General features: G+C 33.5%; 1 protein-coding gene across 1 annotated transcript; it reads left to right on the top strand.

The window, feature by feature from the left end:
- Positions 1-1455: 1455 nt before the first annotated feature.
- LOC147080052 (uncharacterized) lies at positions 1456-8685 on the top strand. Its single transcript, XM_085947957.1, has 4 exons — positions 1456-1609; positions 4469-4532; positions 5258-5470; positions 7491-8685. The coding sequence occupies exons 1-4, from the start codon at positions 1549-1551 to the stop codon at positions 8011-8013; spliced, it is 861 nt and encodes a 286-aa protein (XP_085804083.1). The 5' UTR covers positions 1456-1548; the 3' UTR covers positions 8014-8685.
- The last annotated feature ends 15867 nt before the right edge of the window (positions 8686-24552 follow it).

Below are 24552 nucleotides of genomic sequence, written 5' to 3'. Positions count from 1 at the left end.
AATTCCATTTAACCTAATCTAATCGGCGAATTCAATTAATTCCATTTTTAAAAATTGTGGTATTTTTGACGTACTATACTTTTTAATAGTACGCGGACCCAAGTGTACTATAATTATAGTTCGGTTGGCAACACTGCGGTCTGCGCTCACTGACAGATGGCAGCGAGCGACGGCGGAGAACCAGTAAAAAGACCCCGAAAATATTACAATTTATTGTAGCATAATATTATGAAATAGGTAGTATGGACTTTACTGGTTCATTTTCATTCATTGTCGCTGTCGTTTTTTTTCTTAGCCAGGATTGACTTATTGATTGAGGTAGGTAGTTAATTTGACAAGGTAGTTTTACTCTCCTGCATTGTTGCCAACTAAAATTCAGCAGATTTTTTGATTTTTTCTTCAAAATATCAGTAGATTGACAAAAATGTATGAAATTCAACTATTGTGTTTGGTGAAAGCGTGCATATTGACATAATCTCACAAATTTCTTTTAAAAAATCATGTAAAAAGTGACTTTTATTCATCACAAATATCATAATTTCTTCTTTTCCTGACCAAAATCGTTTTCCTGTCATCTTTCTGAAGTCGAGTATGACAATTCGTCGAAACGGGATTTTCGACTGGGAAATTTACATTGAATATGAACGAGTCCATTTACGCCACCTACGGAATGTTATCTTCAGAATTTCATACCAATGATTTTGAGTCAGAACTGACTGATTTTTTTTCCAGTGACATAATAAATAAGGGCTACATTCGTTTGCCAATTTAAAACAGCTCTACGGAACAATAATAATAAGAATAATTATCGTTATTAGAAAGAAAATAATAATATATCCAACACGTACATCACAAATTCTTGGAAATTTGAGAAATTTGGATAATAAATGTAGTAGGTATATTATTTATTACACCTTTTATTAGTTGTAATAACTATTCCTAACCAATTTAATTTATTTCATTGCGTCAACACCACCTGAGAAGAAAATTGATTTAACTGCCTGATGAAAATTCATAGTAAACAGCGCTAATAATGTCGCTTTCCGTGGCGTGGTATGAAATTACAAAATCGACTAATTATTATTGCCTGCAAGTTGAAATCCCTTGCCTTTGGTTTAAAAAATGAAATTTCTTGATTTCGTCGGTAAGCGTTTTTGATCGGAAAAGGTACCTAACTTAATAAAAAGGGGTCTCGGAATTTCTCAAATATATAACAATTATAATACCTCAATACAAAAATATGAAAACTACCCTCGATAACCGCTGATAGCGGTCGATATAGTCTTGTGTACCTATATAATAGATACGTTGGTAACATTGTTCAGTTTCATGTTCAAGTATAATGTTTTTATATCTCGCCGCCAAATAATATTGTCGCTTTAAAACGGCGAATGAAGCAGTTTCTAGATCATCATAGTATTTTTGCGCTTACCCCGTCTGCCCGCCCAACCGGTCAATAGCGAAAGAACTGGCCGGAAGTTGACATCTCGGAGAGGTTGTGGAGTGTAATAACATCTTTGCCACCGTCACCCTTCGCCATAATACATCATGGCTGAACCCGAAAAGGCGCCGCAACAACCAAAGGCAGCAGCACCCAAGCAAATCATCGGTAAGTTTGACATTTTCCTATTATCTGTGATGCATTAGTTCAACGTTCAACGCCATTTTTATGATGCCTAGCTCTTCGCACGTGGTCGATTTTTTTTAGTTTTGATTTTCTGTTTTATTTACTCGTTCAAATTGCATATCCGATGTTGGGTTTGAATGGTGTTATTAAACCGCATACGATTACTTGGTATTTACGCGGTATTCAGTTTTCAGCGTAGCTCAAAATGGCAGCATAGCTAAATGCCGATTATTGATTTCTCAGCTAGGAGAAATGCCTTGCGCATGGCGACATGTGCGAGTCGCATGTATTTACTATGTGCAACTTTGTATTTTATCCCGCGAAACAGTGTAAGCGCAAGAGTTGCATTTATTGTTTTTTTTTTTTTGCTATTTCTTACAATGTTGCGCAAGATGGCTTCTGTATTATTTATTACGAATTAACCTTCATTTGACAAGAGAAGCTTCTGTCGTTCAGCAGTATCGCACATAACAATAATAATAATAACATATATGTTGACTTGTAATGTTCTAAACAAAATGTCAAACGTAATGTCAGGTTTAACTGTGACAACGTCATTATGGAAGGTGCTCAAACTTAGATTAACAATGATTTGACTTTGATGTGTGTAGGTACTACCTATAAAAAATATTAGTTTATGATTTATTAAATATTTGCTAATTCTTAACATTCCAGAACCTATGATAAAGTAGATTGTTTTCAAATATGAATTTATTTTATTCAATATATCATTTTTTTCTTTTATAGAATTTTCAAGAATTATCATATACAAATTGATGTTGATTAACGCATCCATTTCATGCGTTAAGAGCAATTTTGTTAATTGTTTGACACCGATTTATTCACATCAGCGAGATTTTTTGATTGATTAGTACAGTTGAACCTTGATTAGGTACCTAACTCAACTAATCGAAATTGTTATTTAGTAATGATTCATTTAAATGTTTTTCTATTTATCTTAAAAATAATATGTCAGTCTTATCAATTTCTTTAGTTATTTTAATGACTTCCTCGAATGTTAAATCTTCCATTTTATTATTTTCATGGTATTTTCAATCTAAGTAAATTTCTACTTCTAAAACTTTAACATGTAACATTTATTATAATGGTGTTTAAATTCAATTCACGAAAATATTTTTGAACGGTTCCCAGTGTTTAATCCTTACATTGCTGACGACACAGCTGTTGTGTCGGCATTAGATAAAATTAGCATGTTATTTAAATGTGGTAACTAAATGTTCCGTGGGGAATGAGTTAATAACTTCGACAGCTTTCGTAATTTGGAACCAACAGATGATATTCATTTAGATGGACCAATAAATAACATACATTTGCAAGCATTTCCTGGCTGCTTTCGTTACTTTCAATACTGATGAGTCCTCTCTTCATTTTATAAATCAAGAATAATATTGTCGCCACTCAGATATAGGTTACCAGCAGCAGGAATATTAATTGTTTTCAGATTTAAAAAATTTCTCACATTTTGCCTCCGTGTGGTCGGGTTCATTATTTTGTCCCATCTTGTAACCATGGACTGTTTAAAAAAAAAACGGAATCCATTGGCATATTGTAAGTAAAAACTCAAAAATTCTGCTGATGATTTTTTGATTAAATGTCAATGATATGGGGGAGTAGGAAAGGGAGACTTAAAACACATAGAAAGAAGTGTTTGTCATCAACTTTGTGTCTGCAATGTAAAATTTATATGAAATCTGCGAAATTAAAACGTAAAGTACCACCTACCTACAATATCACATTAATATTATTTATTATATTTATGACACCATTTCGTTTTTGATTCACATTTAAAGATAATCACAGATACATTTTTCTAATTTGCTCAGGACACAATGACAGATAGGATTATTGCTCCGTGTGATTTTGTCAGATGCTTCAGTGATACAACATTGGATATGACACTGATTAACTTTAACATGAAAACTAAAAAAAATAGGCATTCCTAATAAAATTTCTACAACCATGTAAATAACAAGTAATCACAATACAGTCAAGTCAGTCATAGTATATTTGCATCAGCGGGGAACTTTTCTGAATATCTTGAATTAAACATACAAAAATATACATCGTTATACTTTCAGATTGTTCTGAAGTAAGCATTTTTGTGCAAATAGCATGTCGTTGAACAAGGACAACTTGGAAGCTTCTTATGCTTCATGAATGCTTGATATATTAATGTTTCGAATAGCATTTTAAATATTGTATTCTGAATGCAACCACTATACTGACAATAATGCTTATTCTGTCGATGATTTTTTTGTCCTCAACAATAAAGTTGAAATAATTGGGAGTGGTGTGATCTTGACTCGCATTTGGGTGTTTGTTTAATGTTTTCTATATTTTGTGATTAGTTTTGCACGTTGACATCAAATCTTGAATCAATTTTTCATGATTTCATTCATACAGCAAAAGGACAGAGTTGCGCGTTAATAAAAATGATCCTTTTAACAATTATTTTTGACTTGATTGTACTAGCGTATATTGGAATCAAAATTGCCACTATCATTACACAGTAGTCGAATGCTTGGTCCAGACCAACATACTTCTGTGCGTGAACAAATGAACATTGTATAAAAACTGTCCAAAAGTAGTATGTATGTCGCATGGTTTTTTGTATTCCGTCTTGAATGGACAACATTATTCATATAGAAATGTTCTTGGTTTGGGCGAAGTATTACATGCTAATCTCAGCATCCAAAATGTTCTGTTAGATTAGTAGCTCTATGGGGTTATAAAGATTTTTGAAATTGTGGAAATAAATGTTTGAAATTAAGCTTTTTTTGTAATGAAAATGCACATAAATATTTTATTTTTTTGTTGCAGCTGAAAAGGTGTCTGGAACCGTTAAGTGGTTCAATGTAAAAAGTGGATACGGGTTTATTAACAGGTGAATTAATTTTTACATTTGCATTTTATATTTGAATCATTTAAAAACATATTCATTACTTTTGTGTGTGTACTATTGCATTCATGCGAATTTAGTGTTGCTTGCGATTTGTAACTGAACCAATCAAAGATAATTAATAGTTCTTAGGATCGATGTATAGCCTATAAATTGATTTTGTTTAAATGTTTATAATATGCTGCCTGCGATGATACCAGCACAGGTGAAGTCCTGTTATAAATGGAAAATATTAGAAATCCTGTGATCTTATATTAGTAAAACTATATTTATTTGTAAATGCAGACAACTGATTTTTGGTTGCATATGAAATTGAACTTTTATGCGCGCATTATTTTTATTGATTATGAATAGGTATCTAATCTACTCTATTATAAGATTTTCTATTACTAAAACTTTTTAATTTAGTGTAACAGATCAGCTGTCCCAAACAAAAACATTACCATTTGTGGCTAAATGACTTATTGCATTTTTTATACAGTGTAGGCACTTATCATTCAGATTAAAGTTTAACTATAAATCCAGCTTAGCATGTGACAAATCACTGTTTTTCACATGTTTTTTTTTCATTATTTAATCATTCCATCTGTTGTTATATACAGCATTCTTACTTGGCACAGCTGGGCTGCCTTTGAATAATGTTTATTTTAATGGATTAAAAATGTTTTTTTTTATGTACAAAATTAACTAAGTTTTTCTTTTAATATTAGGAATGACACAAAAGAGGATGTGTTTGTACACCAAACTGCCATCACCAAGAACAATCCGCGCAAACTGGTGCGCTCAGTGGGAGATGGAGAAGTGGTGGAGTTCGCCGTTGTGGAAGGAGACAAAGGCTTTGAGGCGGCCAGCGTAACCGGCCCCGGAGGAGTTCCCGTCAAGGGATCACCGTACGCTGCTGAGAAGCGCCGTGGCTACCGGCAGTATGTATCTATCCTAGTACTTATAGTAGGTTTTCAGTGAAATGCTTTAATCTGTTAATTCTGTGTGCAAAAGGAAGGAGATATGCGTAAAATCACTAATTTTCTATTCAGGTGAGCCGAAAGAAGATTTGACTTATGGTCAACTTTGTATGGGAAATTTATTAATTCAAAAATGCAGTTTGCAACAGTGGGATGTCTATTCTCCCAAAATGCCTGCATGAACTTATGAACTTGGACGAGATAATTACCCTTATTGCATATTACTACATACACCATCTGGTTGAAAAAAGGGTCTGATCTCTTACTTTTAGAGGAAATTAAAATATTCTTTGCTGGTCAACAAATCGATGGTAGCATGTGTCGGCAACACGGAACACAGAATTAATGGGAACTGAAATACCTAACAGGTGTGGAGAAACAGGCAACTCGAGTGTGGATAAACAAAAATGTCATTCTAAGCTTGTCCTAGGCAACTGCTTCTGTTTATGCACAGACGCTCATTCAATATTGGTGTGTTTCTAGGTTGCAACACTATTGCACGTCTATAATGTGTTTCATTTTTGTAGGACACTCACACATTCAAAACCCTGCTTCGAAATGTAGTGTGTTAGTATAGCCTATGAATTCTATTTATTAATCTGTACTGGTGGTCAGTGACCTCATTAGCGGCTTCTAGCTGAGCTTCGTATTGTAAATATGTTTGAAGAGTGAAAAGTTACTGAAGTATCTAGTTTATATCTATTAACTTGCACCCAACTCATCATCTTCAGACTATACATATCCACATGTATCAACTACTTGGAATAGCACACGAATCTGAAGTGAATTTTTTATTATTAGCTAAAAAAAAATTTGTTTAAAAACAACTGAATCATAAATAGTTTGGAATGAAAATACTCATGAGTAACTATAGTTATATAACTAATGTCATTAAAAAAAACTAATAAGAGTAATATCATACAAAATCTAAATATAATATTCTTATAGTGAAATATGGTAGAACTTATGTATTTTTTCTAAAAGAAAATTAATCATGTTAACGTTGGGTAAATGTTAAAATGATTTGTTGTTTAATAATACCTGGTTAAGAGGTTAGTTTGGTATGAAAGATGACACGCTTCATGAATATTTATGATAGGTATATTATGCCGAAACGTTTATTTTAAGTAGGAAAAGTGGCATGATGCGAAATGTATTCGTGGGGCTAATAAACTGGAGCCAGTTTTATTTATTATACATTTAAATGAATACGGATAAGAAATACTGACTATGGATATATCTTATAAAAACAATCACTGATCAAAGAGTAAATAAAAGCCATTTTCACTCGTATTTATTATTTTATTGATTAAAATTGAGTCGGAATTATCTGAAATAATAACAATATCTTAACATGGCTAAATTTTATATAAATATTGTTATCTAGAACGTTATTTTAAACAATGTTCCTTATTTTCGCATGTTCTATGCGAAAGATTAAGCACGAGTGTCTTTGTGTCAAAGGTTACATTATATATATTTTAATTTTATGAAATGCATTGGCAAACCCTATTATGCTATACTGATTTTTGAAAACAGCGAATTTTATTAATTCAAAATGTTTGAATTTTAGTCATTGTAAATGATTTTTATATTTGTACTTATTGTTTACGCTTATAATAGCGGTTTTGCCTTAGTTGTCTATGCTCAAAAAGTGGCGTTTAGATGGTTTCAGGTATAGACTCAGAAAATCTGACGTTTCTCCTCTCTCATGTAGTTTATAACTAGCGGCCGTTTTATAAACTATGCATATGCAAACTTGTGGCTACATTAATTGTGTTGAACTTTCCGTGCCTCCCAGTTAATCGCTGGTATATACCGAGGAGTTCTACTACATAAACACCAATTCAATATACACGGACTAAAATTGCCTTGGAATTTGTCTTTGGTCTTCTAAATACAAAAATTTCTATTTCACCCTTTTATTATATTACAGTAGGTCTTTTTTTAATTTTTATGTAACTAATGTTTTTAATTCCAGATTCTATCAACGCCAACAAGGCGGAGCGGGTGGAGAAAGGGGAGGACGTGGTGGTGGAGAAGGAGGTGGAGGTCCACGCAGGGCGGGAATGAGCGGCGGAAGACGAGGCCCGCCGCCACAGGCAGGCGCTGCAGGTGGTGAAGGAGGACCCGCAACTGAGGGAGTTCAACCTCAGCGGCGATACTTCCGTAGCGTGCGTGGGGGGAGACGCGGTGGTGGCCGTGGGGGAGGCCAGGCTGCCGGGGCTGGTGGAGCCAACGGAAGTGGTGGAGAACCAGCGCCCGAAGGCACCAACAACCGAGGTGGTTGGGTACGCAAGCCGAGACCACAGCGATCCCAAGGCGGCAAAGCAGCGGGAGGCCAGGCAGCGCAGGGAAAGGCCCAGGGGGAGGAGTGGAGCAATAACGCCAACGCTGAAGGGCAGGAGTGGGTGCCCAACGAGGAGGAGCAGTGGGACGGCGATAACCAGTCTCCTTCCACTAAAGAGGTGCATAATAACACCACCACAGAAAGCCAAGCTTAATCATTGTATAATGCAAGCCAGTCTTGCTGCCCACTCATAGAGTAGGCACAATCTCGTCTTTGTTCTCGTTACTTGAATAATTTTATCAGAGTGTTTAATAAGCTTTAACTAACCAACAATATTTCTGATTGTCGACACCAGTAAATATTTGCCCAACCATTTGGCGCATCTTGCATCAGAAGTATTGCATTATTAATTTCTTTTATTTATTTGTAATTTTTGTCATAATATAATAGGTCAATAATTTGTCATTATACTTACCGCTAAATTACGGCTGTCTTCACAATTTATGTATAAGTTTTTTTTTTTGTACCATCACTTTGTAATGTGATTGCAGCTAATTGATTTTGATAAACAATAATCTGCTCACCAATTAATTAAGTCACTTTTGTGTCTGCCTTTCATTTTGATAAAATTTTTGAATTTGTTTTAGAGAAAAGCACTCTTTCCAAATACTTATAGTTAAATATCTTAGTGTACTACAACCATCAATATTTGTGTATTTTGTGTTCTATGTATATTTGTTAATTAATTAAGTATCAATCAGTAATGACATAAATCATATTTCCCAAACCTCCCAGTGAAAATGGAGAATCTGCATTATAATACCTTATTGTTATTTTTTATTCACAGATATGTGCATGAAAAAAATAATAAACGAAAAAAAATGAACATTTGACTTTTTTAATGCTTATCCCTACAATCATACAGGAACACCATCCCATACAACAAGGTTTTTTAAGCCGCAACCCATGATGGGGTTAATAGTTTTAGTTTCAGGACCCAATAAAAAGTAGTAAAATAGCTTTTATAGAAAAATGTTACTTATTTTTTATAATTTAACCCTAAACCAGGCCCCAGGAACTTAGATCAATAATTTCAATGAAATATAACCTTTATTTATTTGTGAATTATATGTACTTAAGGAAATTTCAGTAGGTCAAAGAAAACTGAAAAACTATGTGGGAACAATTTTCCCGTAGCTTGGAAAGAGAGGTTTAACAAGTAGATTGTGGGATGTATATTACCACAGCCTGACATTTTTCAAAATAAAACAAGCAATTTTTTTTTATACATTTATTACAATCAATCGAAACACAGAAAATGGAAAAAATATTAATAATTATTGTCTGTATGGAAATCTTTCATGCACGGAGTTACACATAAGGGCACTTTGCAGATTTTGCATTCATATTTGGACCTTTTTTCCACCTCTTGAACTACAAAACCTGCATCGTCTGAATGTTCCTTTTGCCTTAGGTTAGGTTAGGTTCCTTGCTTTTATAATGTTTTCGATTTCTAAAATGAAAATTATAATAAAAAGGGATTTTTTTAGTTTCATGGTAATAAAAATAATAAACGACAAAGGTCATTTGGTCAAAGGTGGTATAATCCCCAGATAAGTCTGCATTATATTTCACAAAATATAAATTATTTTACATAATTGTAATACAAATATAGGAGAATAACTCATAATCTACCAAATATAAAAAAATATTGCGAATTTTTTCGACATTATGATATTATTTAACTGCTTTGCTCTAGAAATGGATGTACAAGTCGAGACATGTAAAACAACTAACCTTCAAACTTGCGGATGCATTCCTATGCACACGGTATTATGTTTGAGTCAGCCAATATATTCGTTGTTGAATTTTGACAAGATAGTGGGTAACATTAAACCATTGCCCGATAAAACACAGCCAAATTGTATGTGGGAAGGATATAACCATTACCTGGTTAAGGGTTAATAGAAAATTCAGGGCTTGTATCGGTATCAACATTAACATGAACGTTGGTTTGAAAGCTCATCTCTTGATATATTGCAGGCATATCAATCACCAGATAGATTTTGGTCCATAGGTCTTGTAGCTTTTATAGATCACAATAGACTCATCCGGGATAATGGTGGGAAGAGGCAGCACGGATAAATAAAAAACAATCCGAACTATGGTTTTCTTGTTAAAATACTACACACTTGTTAAATCATCATCATTTATGGCACAACCCTTGGTGGGTCTTGGTCTTCTTCAAAAACTTCCTCCATCCTGGACGATCCAGCGCTGACACTCCAATTGCTTTGATGAGCATTTTTAAATCTCCTGTGGCACAGTCCGGCCGTCCAGACCTTTTGCCATCGGGAGTTGCGTGCATGGCCAGCTACGCCGGTATATCTGGCATTCTATACACCTGGCTGATGTTTAATAATGAACGATGTGATTTTGGTTTGTTTGCGGGAATCTTAAGGGTATACTTCAGTTCAGACATGGTCTAAAAAGATCGTGCCTAGGCGATGCGCGGATTGTGCAAATGACGCGTGCCGAACGAAATATAATTTGTCATAAAAATTCAACATGCGTCCATTTAATGCTATGTTTATCGTTATATTACTAATAATAATAGTATATTCATTGACATGTTTTCTTTTTCAAGTACATATGAAAAGTTTTTTGGTCATCTTTACACGATTTAAGAATATATTCATCCGACGCCATGGCAAAACAAATCAACGTGCGCACACTTCGACTTTCGGTCTCCGATTGGCGACGAGTGCCAAATTTCGTTGAAAATTATTTGCCGTTTCACTGAAGTACGCTCTTAATGATTTCCTAATATCAGTTCGAATTTTCCTAAGAGCTATTATATCGTTATACCTATTTGAGTTCCCATTGGTCGATGTACTCTAATAAAGTGTCAATCGTAGTCAATAAGTCAGTGCCGTGTTGTGACTAGTGATAGAAACCGGTCCTAATATATTGATTAAAAGTGGAATAAGTACTACAAAAAAAATTGCATTTTATTTAATTAAAACAACAATACAATGCAGTTCCACCATGAATCAAAATAAATTAACAAGCAGTACTTCAAGCTAACTGCGACAAAAAATAATGTACCACATGTATTTTATAAAAAAAAACTAACAATCCTATCAGCATTTTAAGAGCGTACATCAGCAAATAATTTTCAACAGTAGGTGCGACGAAATTTCTCACTAGTCGTCAATCGGAGACAGAGAGCGAGAGAGACAGCAGACAGGAGACAGAGAGCAGAGTCGTTCCCGATGGTTATAATTTCATGTGACTGAGTCAGGTTTATGGCTTTGGAGTCTTTAAGAAGATACCAGCTTCTCATAAGAATCCTTTATCCTCGTTGAGATCTCCACCATATGACGGGTTAAGCAAAAATATATACACACGTAAAACACTTTCTTGAAAACGATTTGATTTATAAAAATGAATATTGGATATTACCATCCAAAATGATTATTACAATTAAGGGTTTGTTAGCCTCCAAATTACATCATAGAATATTAAGAGATATAGCTAAACAACTTAAGCACGGACCTGCGCAGAACCACACTTACTTTCGAAGGCAGAGATAAGAGTAAGTGTGTTAACGCTGCGCTGCGTCTATGAAAAGTGTTTTGTACGATACAATAGTATATTTACAGTTTCACAATGAATACACCATCTCGATCGGGGTATTGCAAAGCAAGCATGAGAAGCTATTGTTTTTAATGTGACCGAATATTTAAAAGTGATGAAAAAACAGTACAATTTGAAAATAAATATAACATTGTTAAATCGTCAAACGAAGCAACTGGCTTACCTATTAGCATGCATGCAATGCAGGAAGGCAATGAAATTACCAATACCGGTATTTCAAATTGAATATCGGTATTCTTGAAAAATATAAAAAACAGAAACCAATAAATATATATATATATAATAATCTCTTTAAAATATTAATATTGTATAAAAAAATATCTAAATAAGTACATATATGTATGTAATTATATAAAAATAGGTGAAGGCAAGATATGGTAGAGATACTGATGTTTATTATAATTATTCTATTAGGCACAAGCAAGTCCATTATACTGCCCCCATAAGCAAAAAGGCAGCTATTTAACAGTCACATTTTGAGATAATGAGACATTACCGTTTTTTCAAGTTTTCTTAATAAATTTTTAAATAATGTGGATGAATCATTTGATATTATGATAATTATTCATATGACCTCAAATTTATATTGGCAGTGACGACTTGCAAATCGTAAAACTGACAAATCAGCGAAATGCCAAACTATCTGAGGTGCATGAAAATCAATCCCAAAGGGAAAACTATAACTTCACAATTTTATTAAAATCCAACACCATGTCGTTATGACGAAAGGCTGTCTGTAGGACCTAGCGAGAGCCAGCTGGCTCAGCTAGTAACAAATTAATAGTTAAGTACCTAGCTAAAATTGTTTTATTTTGAAACTACCGCAAATTATTGTATTGTCTATGGCTATCGATTTCCACTTATATTGCCATACCAAAGAAAATATTTCTCTGAGGCAAGTTGTTTATTTCTAAAACTAAACTAAGTTTGCTTATATTTTTTAAACGTGATACGTTTATCTTGTATTAATAAAGAACAAAATTTAAAATGTCCCGTCATTTATTTTTAGCTATGCATTCAAAATTAGAACATGCGACAATATTGAAATATCATTTGTTTTTTATCCGAGTATATTTTGACATAATATGTAAGTACATATTTTTTTTATTCTAGTCTTTTATTATAATTTATTAAAATTACTTAAGTAGATTGTAAATAAAAAAAATTCAGTCAAAAGTTATTCAAACATAATGACAAAAGGAAAGATTAATATTGTGAAAGAAAAAACTATTGTGAAAAGGAAAAATCAACTTGCTCGTGAGTGAATATTTCGATTATTTCATAGTGTAAAATTAATACAAGAAATTTGAATTCATTTCATGATTTAAATGTACCTACCTAGATATTATAATATTAATCTTATTTTTCTATGTGGCTTTATTAAAGGGAAAGCTCCGTCACTCCACAATAGATTTCTTAGAAATCTCTACTCAAGGACATACGGATTCTTTCCTTATGATAATGATAAGAAAATGAATTTTTTAACTAGTTTTCTTCTGGGTATGCTATCAATGCAATCCTTGTCCACCCGAAGAGTGATTGCCCTTTTATAGCATTTCTTTTTACCTCTTCGTCGGTTCATGGATTATTGGTACTGGCAAATATTAATTTTAATGTTCCCACCAAATCACTCGTAACTCTACGGTCTTCATGATACCCCGTCGCAGGACGGGTGTGATGTTTCATGATGCTGTGTATCGTGCGATTAACTTATTTGATAGCACCATAATCATAACCACTTACATGGAAACTTTGCTGGTTGCAATAACTTTTCATTATGATATTTTAAATTTTTGTAATCAATATGTAACTGTTTGTTTCCTTAAAAAAAAAAAGTTGATTTATTTTTATTAATTACTATATCATGTTTGTAGACGTGTTAAATTTAATAGGTTCAATTTATAATTGTATTTATTATTTTACTTTAATATCTATCTACATAAGCACATACTTTCTTGTTATATTGGTTGATATTTGTAATTTCAAAGTCATTTTTATAATTTGTATTTATTTTGTAGGTATTATGGCGCATTGGCCAATCGCTGTAATGCCATAATACTCTTTTCTAAATAAATAAAATACTTTTTTCTGCTATTTACCAAAGAGCCTCCAAAAAGGGTGATCGAAGAGGGCAAATGTGCATGGCTGCATTGAATATCTTCAATGTGTGCTGCCCAAAACGCAGTCCCATCTATCAAGTTTTGGATGAACGTGATGATATCAATGGTTTTATTTTTTTTACTATAATTTTAATCACGTCTTGCTTTATTGTTTAATCCGTTTGTTACAAAGAATTTATTCAGATTATTTTATTATGTTTGACGTAAATATTTATTTATTTGGTATATTGGTTTTATATGCTGATTTGCAATACAGTCGAACTTGGTTATTACGAGGAAGATGGGACAGACTGAATTTGCTCGTTATAAGCATTACTCGTCATATCGTTATATAACGTTCTATTTAAGTATAGAACATAAAAATCTAAAAACCACCATAAAAGCCCTTGAAACAAGCATGGCATTCATAAACTACAAAAGAAGTTGTTTATTATAATGAAGTGCTGATCCGCCGGCGCTGGTTGGTACCTACTGATTTCACAAAGCTTGGATTTTTAGATGCAATTTCAACTATATGCGTGGATACTTTTTCAATGTTGTCGGCGAAAACACCAATAATTAGGTAATGAGACACTAAACTAGTGTCATAGACGTAATCCGATACCGGCGCCATCGGTCTAGTTAACTGCCCGGTCGGATTTTATTGCTTAGGGTCGAAAATGTTGTTTTTAAACGATCCACACATTAACAGTTTTGATCGGTATACCCGAGAAGTGTCTCGTTATAAAAGTGAATAAATGTATGCAGAAAATCATAAACTAAAATGTCAACGAATTTTAAGTTTCTTCATTACATCCGAGATCTCGCTATTTCCGTGATCATAATAACCAAGTTCGACTATGGTTATGGGCCATTGTACACGAGCAGGCGAAACCCTGCGCGTAACAGCCTACCGACCGCCCCTAAATCTTGCAAACTACACGTCATCAATCATATTACATCATCCCACAATGAATATTATTAATTACATTATATTTTTTTCTTGTTTCGTTTAGATTCGAGTAATGACATGTACCAGAGTGTGTGAGTTTCAAATAAGTTAATCGCACGATACACAGCATCATGAAACATCACACCCGTCCTGCGACGGGGTATCATGAAGACCGTAGAGTTACGAGTGATTTGGTGGGAACATTAAAATTAATATTTGCCAGTACCAATAATCCATGAACCGACGAAGAAGTAAAAAGAAATGCTTTAAAAGGGCAATCACTCTTCGGGTGGACAAGGATTGCATTGATAGCATACCCAGAAGAAAACTAGTTGGAAAATTCATTTTATTATCATTATCATAAGGAAAGAATCCGTATGTCCTTGAGTAGAGATATCTAAGAAATCTATTGTGGACTCGATCCAAGTTAATTGCATGGACGGAGCTTTCCATTTAATAAAGCCACATAGAAAAATAAGATTAATATAATAATAATATCTAGGTAGGTACATTTAAACCATGAAATGAATTCAAATTTCTTGTATTAATTTTACACTGTGAAATAATCGAAATATTCACTCACGAGCAAGTCGATTTTTCCTTTTCACAATAGTTTTTTCTTTCACAATATTAATCTTTCCTTTTGTCATTATGTTTGAATAACTTTTGACTGATTTTTTTTTATTTACAATCTACTTAATTTTAATAAATTATAATAAAAGACTAGAATAAAAAAAATATGTACTTACATATTATGTCAAAATATACTCGGATAAAAAACAAATGATATTTCAATATTGTCGCATGTTCTAATTTTGAATGCATAGATAAAAATAAATGATGGGGCATTTTAAATTTTGTTCTTTATTAATACAACATAAACGTATCACGTTTAAAAAATATAAGCAAACTTAGTTTAGTTTTAGAAATAAACTACTTGCCTCCGAAAAATATTCGTGAGCAGAAAAAATCAAGATGGCAATGTGATAATTTGAAAATACCACCCCTAAACACATCAAAATGTAAAGTATAATAGTAAGTACACACGCACGTTCTTGCTGGATGGTTTTACGCTCATTCCAACATGTCTCAACGTGTGTACCATCTGGCTCGATGGTTTTTTGTTCAACATCGAGCAAATTGCACGATCTGAAAAAGATTGAAGGTCCGTAATTCTTGCTCGATGCAGTTTGAGTGAGGGAGTGAGGACGCACCGGCAAGGCTCGTGTGGCCTCGCTCTCACTAGTGGTCGAAGTTGTGGCGGTTCAACGGTGGACTCACAGCATCTTGTGTCGAGTTGCTCGACTGTGTGGACGCAACGACGAGCATGCTTCCAAGTCAACATGCTCGATCGAGCAAAACCGTCGAGTAAGAACGTACGTGGGTACTAGGCTTAAGATTTCCCGCGATACTTTCTAGATAAACTCCTTTTTTGACATGAAATGACTGGACTATTCTGCCATGCATGTATGGTATTATGGTAGGCAAAGATTGTCAGCGTCGCAGGTTAAAAAATCTTATTTTATAATATTATGCTCGTAAACATTACGTGGTCTACTCACCCTTACGGGACTGCTAATGTTTCATTTAGGCTAGTTTAGTTAGTTTATTCAGTCATACCTAAACAAACAATAAATAATATCTACAGATTCTAAAGACGATGGAAGATTTCTATAGAATATAACGAAACTCTCATTAATTAGAATTTATAGTATTAATTACTAGCAGATATACTCAGCGTTGTTCGAGTCGAAAATAATGTAACTGAGTGGGTTTTTACTAATTGAAATGGGTATACAATTTGTTCGAGTGATTCTGGTTTTGAGACTTGATTCCATAATATATATATTTATTCATCCATTCAGTTTCGGTTTAAGGTACATAAAAGCCCCAAGCACTGACTGATTTTGAGGACTCTTTTAGAATGTAGACTCTGTGACAAGCAGTCACAAGGTACCTACTCAATTTTTTTTTTAAATATACGTGTGTTTGGATAAAAAATAACAAGAATTTGGAACTTGTTGATAAAGTGAGTAGTACCTCCTGTGCTTTAATGGAATATGCCGTTGCATCAATTCTCCCATAGATTCATCTATCTATGTGCTTAGAGTTCATAATCGTTTGTAAATATAACTTAGTAAAAAAAGAGGTCAAGGTTTTATTGTACATAATCTGTTTTTATTTAAATTTTGATAAATTATAAAATTCAAAAAACTGCTTTAAATTTCCATTTATACAAAAAGGTAAAATTTTAAATTGCACAAAAAGACATAACATTTACATGACTTGCGCTATTTCACTTTTGGCCCTAAACTAGCCGCCACTGCCCATATGTGCAAAATAATGTAATATCGCGGGTGGCAAAAATATTGTTCATTTAGGCTGGCCGCGCACTAGGCAGCCAGGCTGCGGAAGCCTGACTGCAGCAGCCACAATAAGGGGCAGCCAATTGTAGCAGCCAAAAGCCAATGTCACCAGATGCAGTTATTATTTATCTCTAAACATAAGTGGGGAAATTAAGAAAAAAGAAACGTTATTGGATTCACCCCCCGCTTCTCGAGCGACACTCAAAAGGTGTGTTTGAAAGATACATTAAAGATTTAAAAAAAACATCCATAATCTTTTTTAACTATGCAATAATGTCAGTGCAGTCGTAACAAGCTGTTGGAGGACTGTTCGAAAATCAATCATAGGAACTGATAACTCGAGTGCGAGCCCTAGTTGGCTTTGTACTCGAATTGTGTGTCGCAAACCGAATGTATATTATACATATGCTGACCAATTGCAGCCGAGCAAGAAAATTCAATTTCCAATCTTATGTCATCAGAATTAATTTCTTCGTATTCCGTGGAGGAAGCGCGGTAAGCCTTCGCCAGCCTTTCAAGCAACCTGTCAATGGCGGCAGGTTCCAACGCTTCCACCTTGATGGACAGGCTCAATTTATTATTATATATTTTATTATTATTATAGGTATATAAATATAGCAGGCAAATCCTTTTTAAGAGTTATCATTACATTTAATGTAAATGTATAATAGCATAGTTCGATCCTTAGACTTTATGTGTCACATATAATATTATCGCACTGACCTTATAAGGCGGCGGGGGAATGCCGCGCCCTTAGGATCGGGCAATAAAAAATAAAAATATTTAATCAACAAACCTTATGAAATTAATTATCGGCAGTCAGTCGAATATAATAACTCCTCGTTATTTTGCCACAAACATAATCTCAAAAAATGGAAAACCGTTCAGTGATGTAGAATATAGTAATTATGAAAGAAGAGTGGCTTAAATGCTTTCACGATCTCTTTGAGAATTTTGAAAACAAGGAACTAAATATTTAAAGAATAAAGATATGCCTTCGGCTAGAAATATGATGAAAGATTTTGAAATATCAAGAACTCAATTGTAATTGTTAAACTATTTTAATAGAATAGAATAGAAAACTTTAAAAAACTTTTTTCATTATGAAAAACTGCTTGGCACGTCAGACAGTCGAAAAATATTATTTGGGAAATTTTGGCACGCGTACGTAAAAAGGTTCGCCAACCCTGGTCTATAACAATGATTCATCAACTGCTTGCAGTTATAAAATCCTAGGTAGGTATTAAAAAAGTTATGTAAATTTTGAACTTAAATTTAGTCCTTGATCACATAATTATCGTAGAAACAATAAACACTATCCGGTTCGTGGCGTTCATATTGCAACAAATGTTGATAAATCAATAATTATTCATATGACCGACAGGCACACAATAAACTTAGAGAGGCCCTCATCTAGCAGTGGGTTGATGATGATAATGGCGTTATAAAAAGTTAGGGTATATAATAACGCCAATTTTGATCACTACAGCAATTCATATGACCAAGCGGAGTAAACTTAGGTCGGGATAACCTTCATCCAGCAGTGGATTGATCCTGGATGATGATTATGATGACGATATGAATGGGTAGATGTAACATCAGCAATTTTAATAAATATAGAAATTCATATGCCTGACAGGAATACAATCAACTTGGAGAGGCCTTCATCCAGCAGTGGATTGATTCAGCCTCGTGATGATAATGATATTATATATAGATAGGTATATAATATTACCGATTTTGATAAATATAACGAAACTACAAAAATGGCTGTTTTATGTTAAATATTGCATTGTCATGCTAGAACACAGTTCTATTATATATTATACAAAGATGAAACTGGTACGTATAGCGGTTTGCCAGAGATTACACGGCGTAGGTATCTACAAATCCATATGGAATTTTAATGTCATATAGGCGAATATCATCTTACGCCTGTGTCACTCTGACATTAATGCCGATTAATCAAGGACGCTTTGGCGTACGCGGCGTTTCGCCTTTATGTCACTGACATAAAATTTAGTTTATGGAAATTTCGTAATTTTCAGTTTGGCGTAAGTTGTCAATTTGACTTAAGTAAACACTTGCTATCAGTTCATATTTGCATTTAACAATGTTTTGAAGAGGTTATGATTGTGGAGATGTTAAAACAAAACCAGCGTACAAGCATTCAAAGTAAGTAATTATTTATGTATATTTATTACAGTATTATGGCAGTATTAATGTTTTTTAAGTTATGTTATTTCGACTCCTAACCGGTCAAATTTTATTTAAATGTAATCTGATTAAATATTTACACACTTAAAGAATCATTATAAATCATGTTTTCGCAGATCGAAATAAAGAATAAAATTGGAAGATGAAGAACTGAATGTTTTGATCTCAACTCATGCACTAGATAATACACCGACTAATGATTATAATCATGGAGAATAACTCTGATTGACTGCTGACTAGATAATTAGTTTTTAATTACCACATTTAAATGGCATGCTAATTATATCGAATGACCTCCTTAATCGTTACCGATTAATAATCGATTAGGTATTATGTAATAAATATTTTATATATTTTTTTGTAAACCGGACTCAAAACATCTTTGTATTATAAGTTCTATTTCTTATCGAAGAGATTGCACCTGGGCCATTACCAGGACATTCGGTGCAATTATTGTCAGTGGAAAATATATAACTTTATAATATTGTATTATGAAAATAGATAAAAGTGAGTTGATTCATCGGCTTCCTATAGAAGAAACTCATTTACAACATCTCAGGAATTACTACGTGTTTGAATAGATCAGCAGGGTTTTTTGAAGAATTTAATGGATGTCCAAAATAAATTACAATAAGAAATAATCTCGGTGATGTCCGATAATGTTCAATTCAGAAAGAAGATGGTGTTCTTGATGAGTTGAATATTAAACGAAAACGTATTGCAAAGCCTTAGGAATGGAAAAAAATAAACATTTATAACTAATAGACAAAACGGAAAGTCATATATTTCAGATACAGGTAAGCAAATTGAAGGAAGTTATTTAAAGCCCAAAGATTGTTCTAAATGTCCCAGAAAGTGCAATGAGAATTTTACTGAAACAGTACGAAGTACGACAGATAATGTTGAATTCATATTGGTCTTTAGGCAATATTGAAAAACAAAGACCGGATGGTGCCACAAAGTGTTCATTGTAAAACATAGTCATTCCCAAAAATTCCGATAGATAATCAAATTTAATGTTATTTGAATCCGGGCACTCGCAAATAAAATGAGATTCTGTTCATGCTAGAATCGAAAATCCATTTGGATATACACCATCCATCCGCATGGTATTCCGCTGTTCAGATGTCACACAAAAAATACAATATAACTGAGATGGATCAAAAAGATTTTCTTGATTTTTCTGAATTACAAAAATGCATATTAAAGAATAAGAAGATTGGTGCGGATGGAGAAAGTGTTATACGATTGATACGGATGGAGAAAATATGGATTTGACGAGCCATTCAAAATGTTCCAGGTCATACGAAGAGGAAGCAGAATTAACCATCTATCTTTTCAACTCCAGCCTAAATATAACGCAGCACTTTCCCTCACAGCAAAAAATATCAATGTGCATTATTCAGGAACAATTTCATAATTTTTACAATTCTTTGAAGTTGTCAAATCTTGAAAATAATTAGGAAAACATGGATGAAGAAGATGCAGTAAAAAAATTATGTATATAGTTAGATTTAGAAATAGAATTTGATGAAACATTTATTTCACCTATGTTTTGTACTATCTATATTGTATTTACCAGTAACCTTATTTTCAAAATATTTTGAGAGACAGAAGGGCGAATGTCTCCCATTAATTATATATTTTTTTTCAATCTAACTAATGCTTCAAATACACTCTATGACGATCAGTCACATATATATGCCGAAAACCCCGTTTCTTACGTTGGCGTCCTGTGTCACAGAATGTAAATACGATGTCATAGACTGTCACATATATGTCAAACGATCTATGACAGCCTTCTATGTCATAGATTTTCGGCTCAGTGTAAACACCTCGGTAATTTTGTGTGACACTCGTTCCATGTCTGTGACATCTATGACAAACATGTTGTCATATATTATTGTTTATGTGTCATAGATCGCGCGGGAAGTGGTTTTTCTGTCGTTGATTTCAAAAATTTTCCATACAAAATCATAATCTTCAACTCTAGTGGCTCCGTGCGTAGTAGATCTACCACCCCAAAGTCACCCACTGAGGTTAAATACCTAACTGGGACTAAAATAACGATATTGATGCTCTACATTACTCTTATGAATATGTTACTATAGCTTTAATTTATTATTTTTGTATTTTTACAGTGTAAATTTTTTTTTAACAATAAAATCTATAAATATTGTTATCTATAACGTTATTTTGAACAATGTTCCTTATTATCGCATGTTTTATGCGAAGGATTAAACACGAGTGTCTTCGTGTCAAAGGTTACATTATATTTATTTTAATTTTATGAAATGCATTGGCAAACTCTATTATGCTATACTGATTTTTGAAAACGCGCGAATTTTATTAATTTAAAATGTTTGAATTTTAGTCATTGTAAATGATTTTTATATTTGTACTTATTGTCTACGCTTATAATAGCGGTTTTGCCTTGGTTATCTGTGCTCAAAAAGTGGCGTTTAGATGGTTTCAGGTATAGACTGACGGTTCTCCGGGGAAGCTCTCGTAACATAGAGCCAGGTCGAGGTTTTTAATGATTATATAAACAAACAGTAAGTAGAGTAGGTAGTGGAAAAAATGCTGTGAGCACGATATAAAAATCGAAGATTCTTATAGGGCGAGTGATTTAGGAATTGACACATGGAAAACTTGAATTCGAAATGGAAAACGAACTTCGAACCGGAGCGCTCGAAAATTTTCTGAGGATATTAACATGGTAATCAAATTTTATGGGAATTTTATAAACATAAATGTGCTAGATTTTTTGTTATACCTATGGCATATCTAGCTCAGATGGTCAAAATATTTTAACCACGAGACGGAGCGATAACTTTACAGATTCCGGTGCGCTCCGGTCCATTTTGAGCCCTGGTTACTTGATAATAAATATTGGTACCCTGTCGGATGACAGCGATGATTATTATTTTCAGAACAGAGCAGTGGCCAAGATGAGATATCATAATATAGTCGAACAAGATCTTGTCAACGTGTTAAAACTGTGAACTAATAAGCCCCTCCTACTTTGAACCGCACTTCGACTGCAACGACTTCCGGTTATCAACGAGTTGTCCACGTGTTAAATCTGTGAACTAACAAGCACCTCATAGTTAGTTAATCGCACATCGACTCCATCGACTTCCGGTTATTGCCTAGATCTTCTTGTCGGACAGTAATGCACGATTTATATTGTAAGTAGTTTAATAATTTCATATTGAAAAACGATTTGCTATGTGTAATACAGGCTGCCGTTTTCGTAACTGACCGAAGACTTGCGAACCCTCCCGGACTTACGAACGACATGCTTATGTTGTTTAGTTATTGGAAGTAGGTACAATTCAAACTCATAAAAATATTGCACTAGGTTTATTTTTAATTAAAAAAAAATACAATTATTTATATCATAATACACCATTACCTATCTTAATTTATGTCTGCACCAAAAATAGTTTCTATTGAGTTAATGCTCTTTCAACTAAGAAATTAAAGTTTGTTTTCTTACAATAAAAATGTATATCCATTTGAAATAGGATAATATCTCAATGTATTATGACGTAGTGTATTTTTTCTAGTGGGTATTGGAAGTAATATTGTTGTGTGTTTATATAATAAGTAAATATTATTTAATATACTGTCTATCTTAAAACAACATGAGTAGTTGATTAAATTTAATTAAATATAATTTATCACATAAATAGAATTAGATAAACTATAGCAGACAATTAAAGCATACCTACTGATATTTTAATTTCCCTTTTTTCACCTAATGATGTCATAAGACTTGAAATACTATTGATCCTGGATGAAGAATTATAATCGTTGGATTAATTAAATTCGAATTTCAATTACATTTATACATATACTTGGCTGGTAATAAATACCATATATTATAATATTTTATTATATTACATAGATTTATTCGGTAGAATACTGTCTCACTTTGTCATTTATATGTAACTTATTGCATCAATAAAAGAACAATATAACCTATATTTAGGGAATCCAATCCCGAGCCAAAATTCTGTTCCCGGGATTTCGGGATTACAATTTGACAATCCCGGGATTGGCATTTTTTCCATAGTTATTTGTTATTAAAAGTATTTTTTCTGTTATATTTTCGTTTTTATTTTATTTTCCATAAAAATTGATAAATAAATCAATCCAGAAATCTTCGGGATTATGTTTACCAATCCCGGGATTCATAGGTATCGAAAATAGCTCAGGATCCCGGGATTGGAATCCCTACCTATATTATGTCAATTGGGACTATTTTAACTATAGCGTTTAATGTTTATTGAATTTACCACTCTTTCAATATGCATAATATATAAATTTCATCATCTCAGAATCGATAGCCTTGAGTGGTTGGGACCATGGTCTGATCAATGAGAGATCTTTTCTTTCTTTCGACCGATCCGTCTGTCCGATCAAATTGAAAACAATATATGTATACTTGTCAGTCCCAGGATTCGAACCTGCGACTCACGACGCTTAAGCTGCGCGTCCATCGTGGGGTTCAAAGGAGAGAAGAGATCTACATAGAGATTATCTTATGGTTGAGTAGCCATTGTCGAGTAGGATGATGCCATTCATTCAGCGAATGCTGTGTCAGCCACCTAGATGTATTGGTGGTTCCTTGTTATTCACTCTTATTACAATAACATATACCACCCACCATGGGCCCCACATCTGGAAGCGGGCCCCCAGGCTAGGATCTTTGGCGGGCCCCCCTACCTATAGCGAAGAATAAAGGCTCTACAGTAGCGTTTTCCAAATGGTGTAGCGGTAAAATTAATGTGCAGGTATATTTAGTGTTTTATTGTATATTTTAATACATCCATTTGAATTATGGAGATGTCGAGTATTGATACACAATTAAAAATAGTATCGTATAACCACATAATTAAAAATAATAATATTGTTGAAGGAAAATAGGCGACTTTTTTTACTATTAAAATAAATTTGTGATGTGTGTTTATCTCACTTATCTGGTGGACTCACCTCGCCGGGCCCCTCCTGAGCCCGGCCCCCCAGGCTAGAGCCCTTTCAGCCCCCCCCCCTTGTGGGGGCCTTACCACCCAACCAAGACAAGAATTTAATACATCTTACAACTAGCTTTTTTTACATGAGAAATGTCATTAATAACAATACACAGGATATTTATTATGAAAAAATATTCACACACTTGACCATATTACTTTATATAACGGAGAAAAAAGTTTTGAGACTTGATCAAACTAAACTACTGCAGTATAAATGTATTTTTTATCTCAGATATATATAATTATGAAGTGAGATAGTGCATCCACAAAATAAATTTCTTCTTTCTTTTAACCATATCTGATCCTAATAGGATCATATGGGTCTCCACAGAATGGAGGTTTGTATTAACAGATTTTTGTTTTTACGATAAATGGATGTTAGCCATTTGCTCAACCTATTAGGTCCATACTCTGACT

Source organism: Rhyacophila brunnea, unplaced genomic scaffold (assembly GCF_057557595.1).
Source record: "Rhyacophila brunnea isolate RB1 unplaced genomic scaffold, BYU_Rbru_1.0 scaffold_1, whole genome shotgun sequence".
Taxonomy (NCBI): Eukaryota; Metazoa; Arthropoda; class Insecta; order Trichoptera; family Rhyacophilidae; genus Rhyacophila; species Rhyacophila brunnea.
The sequence above is the reverse complement of the archived record's forward strand: the minus strand, read 5'-3'. Positions and strand labels throughout refer to the sequence as shown.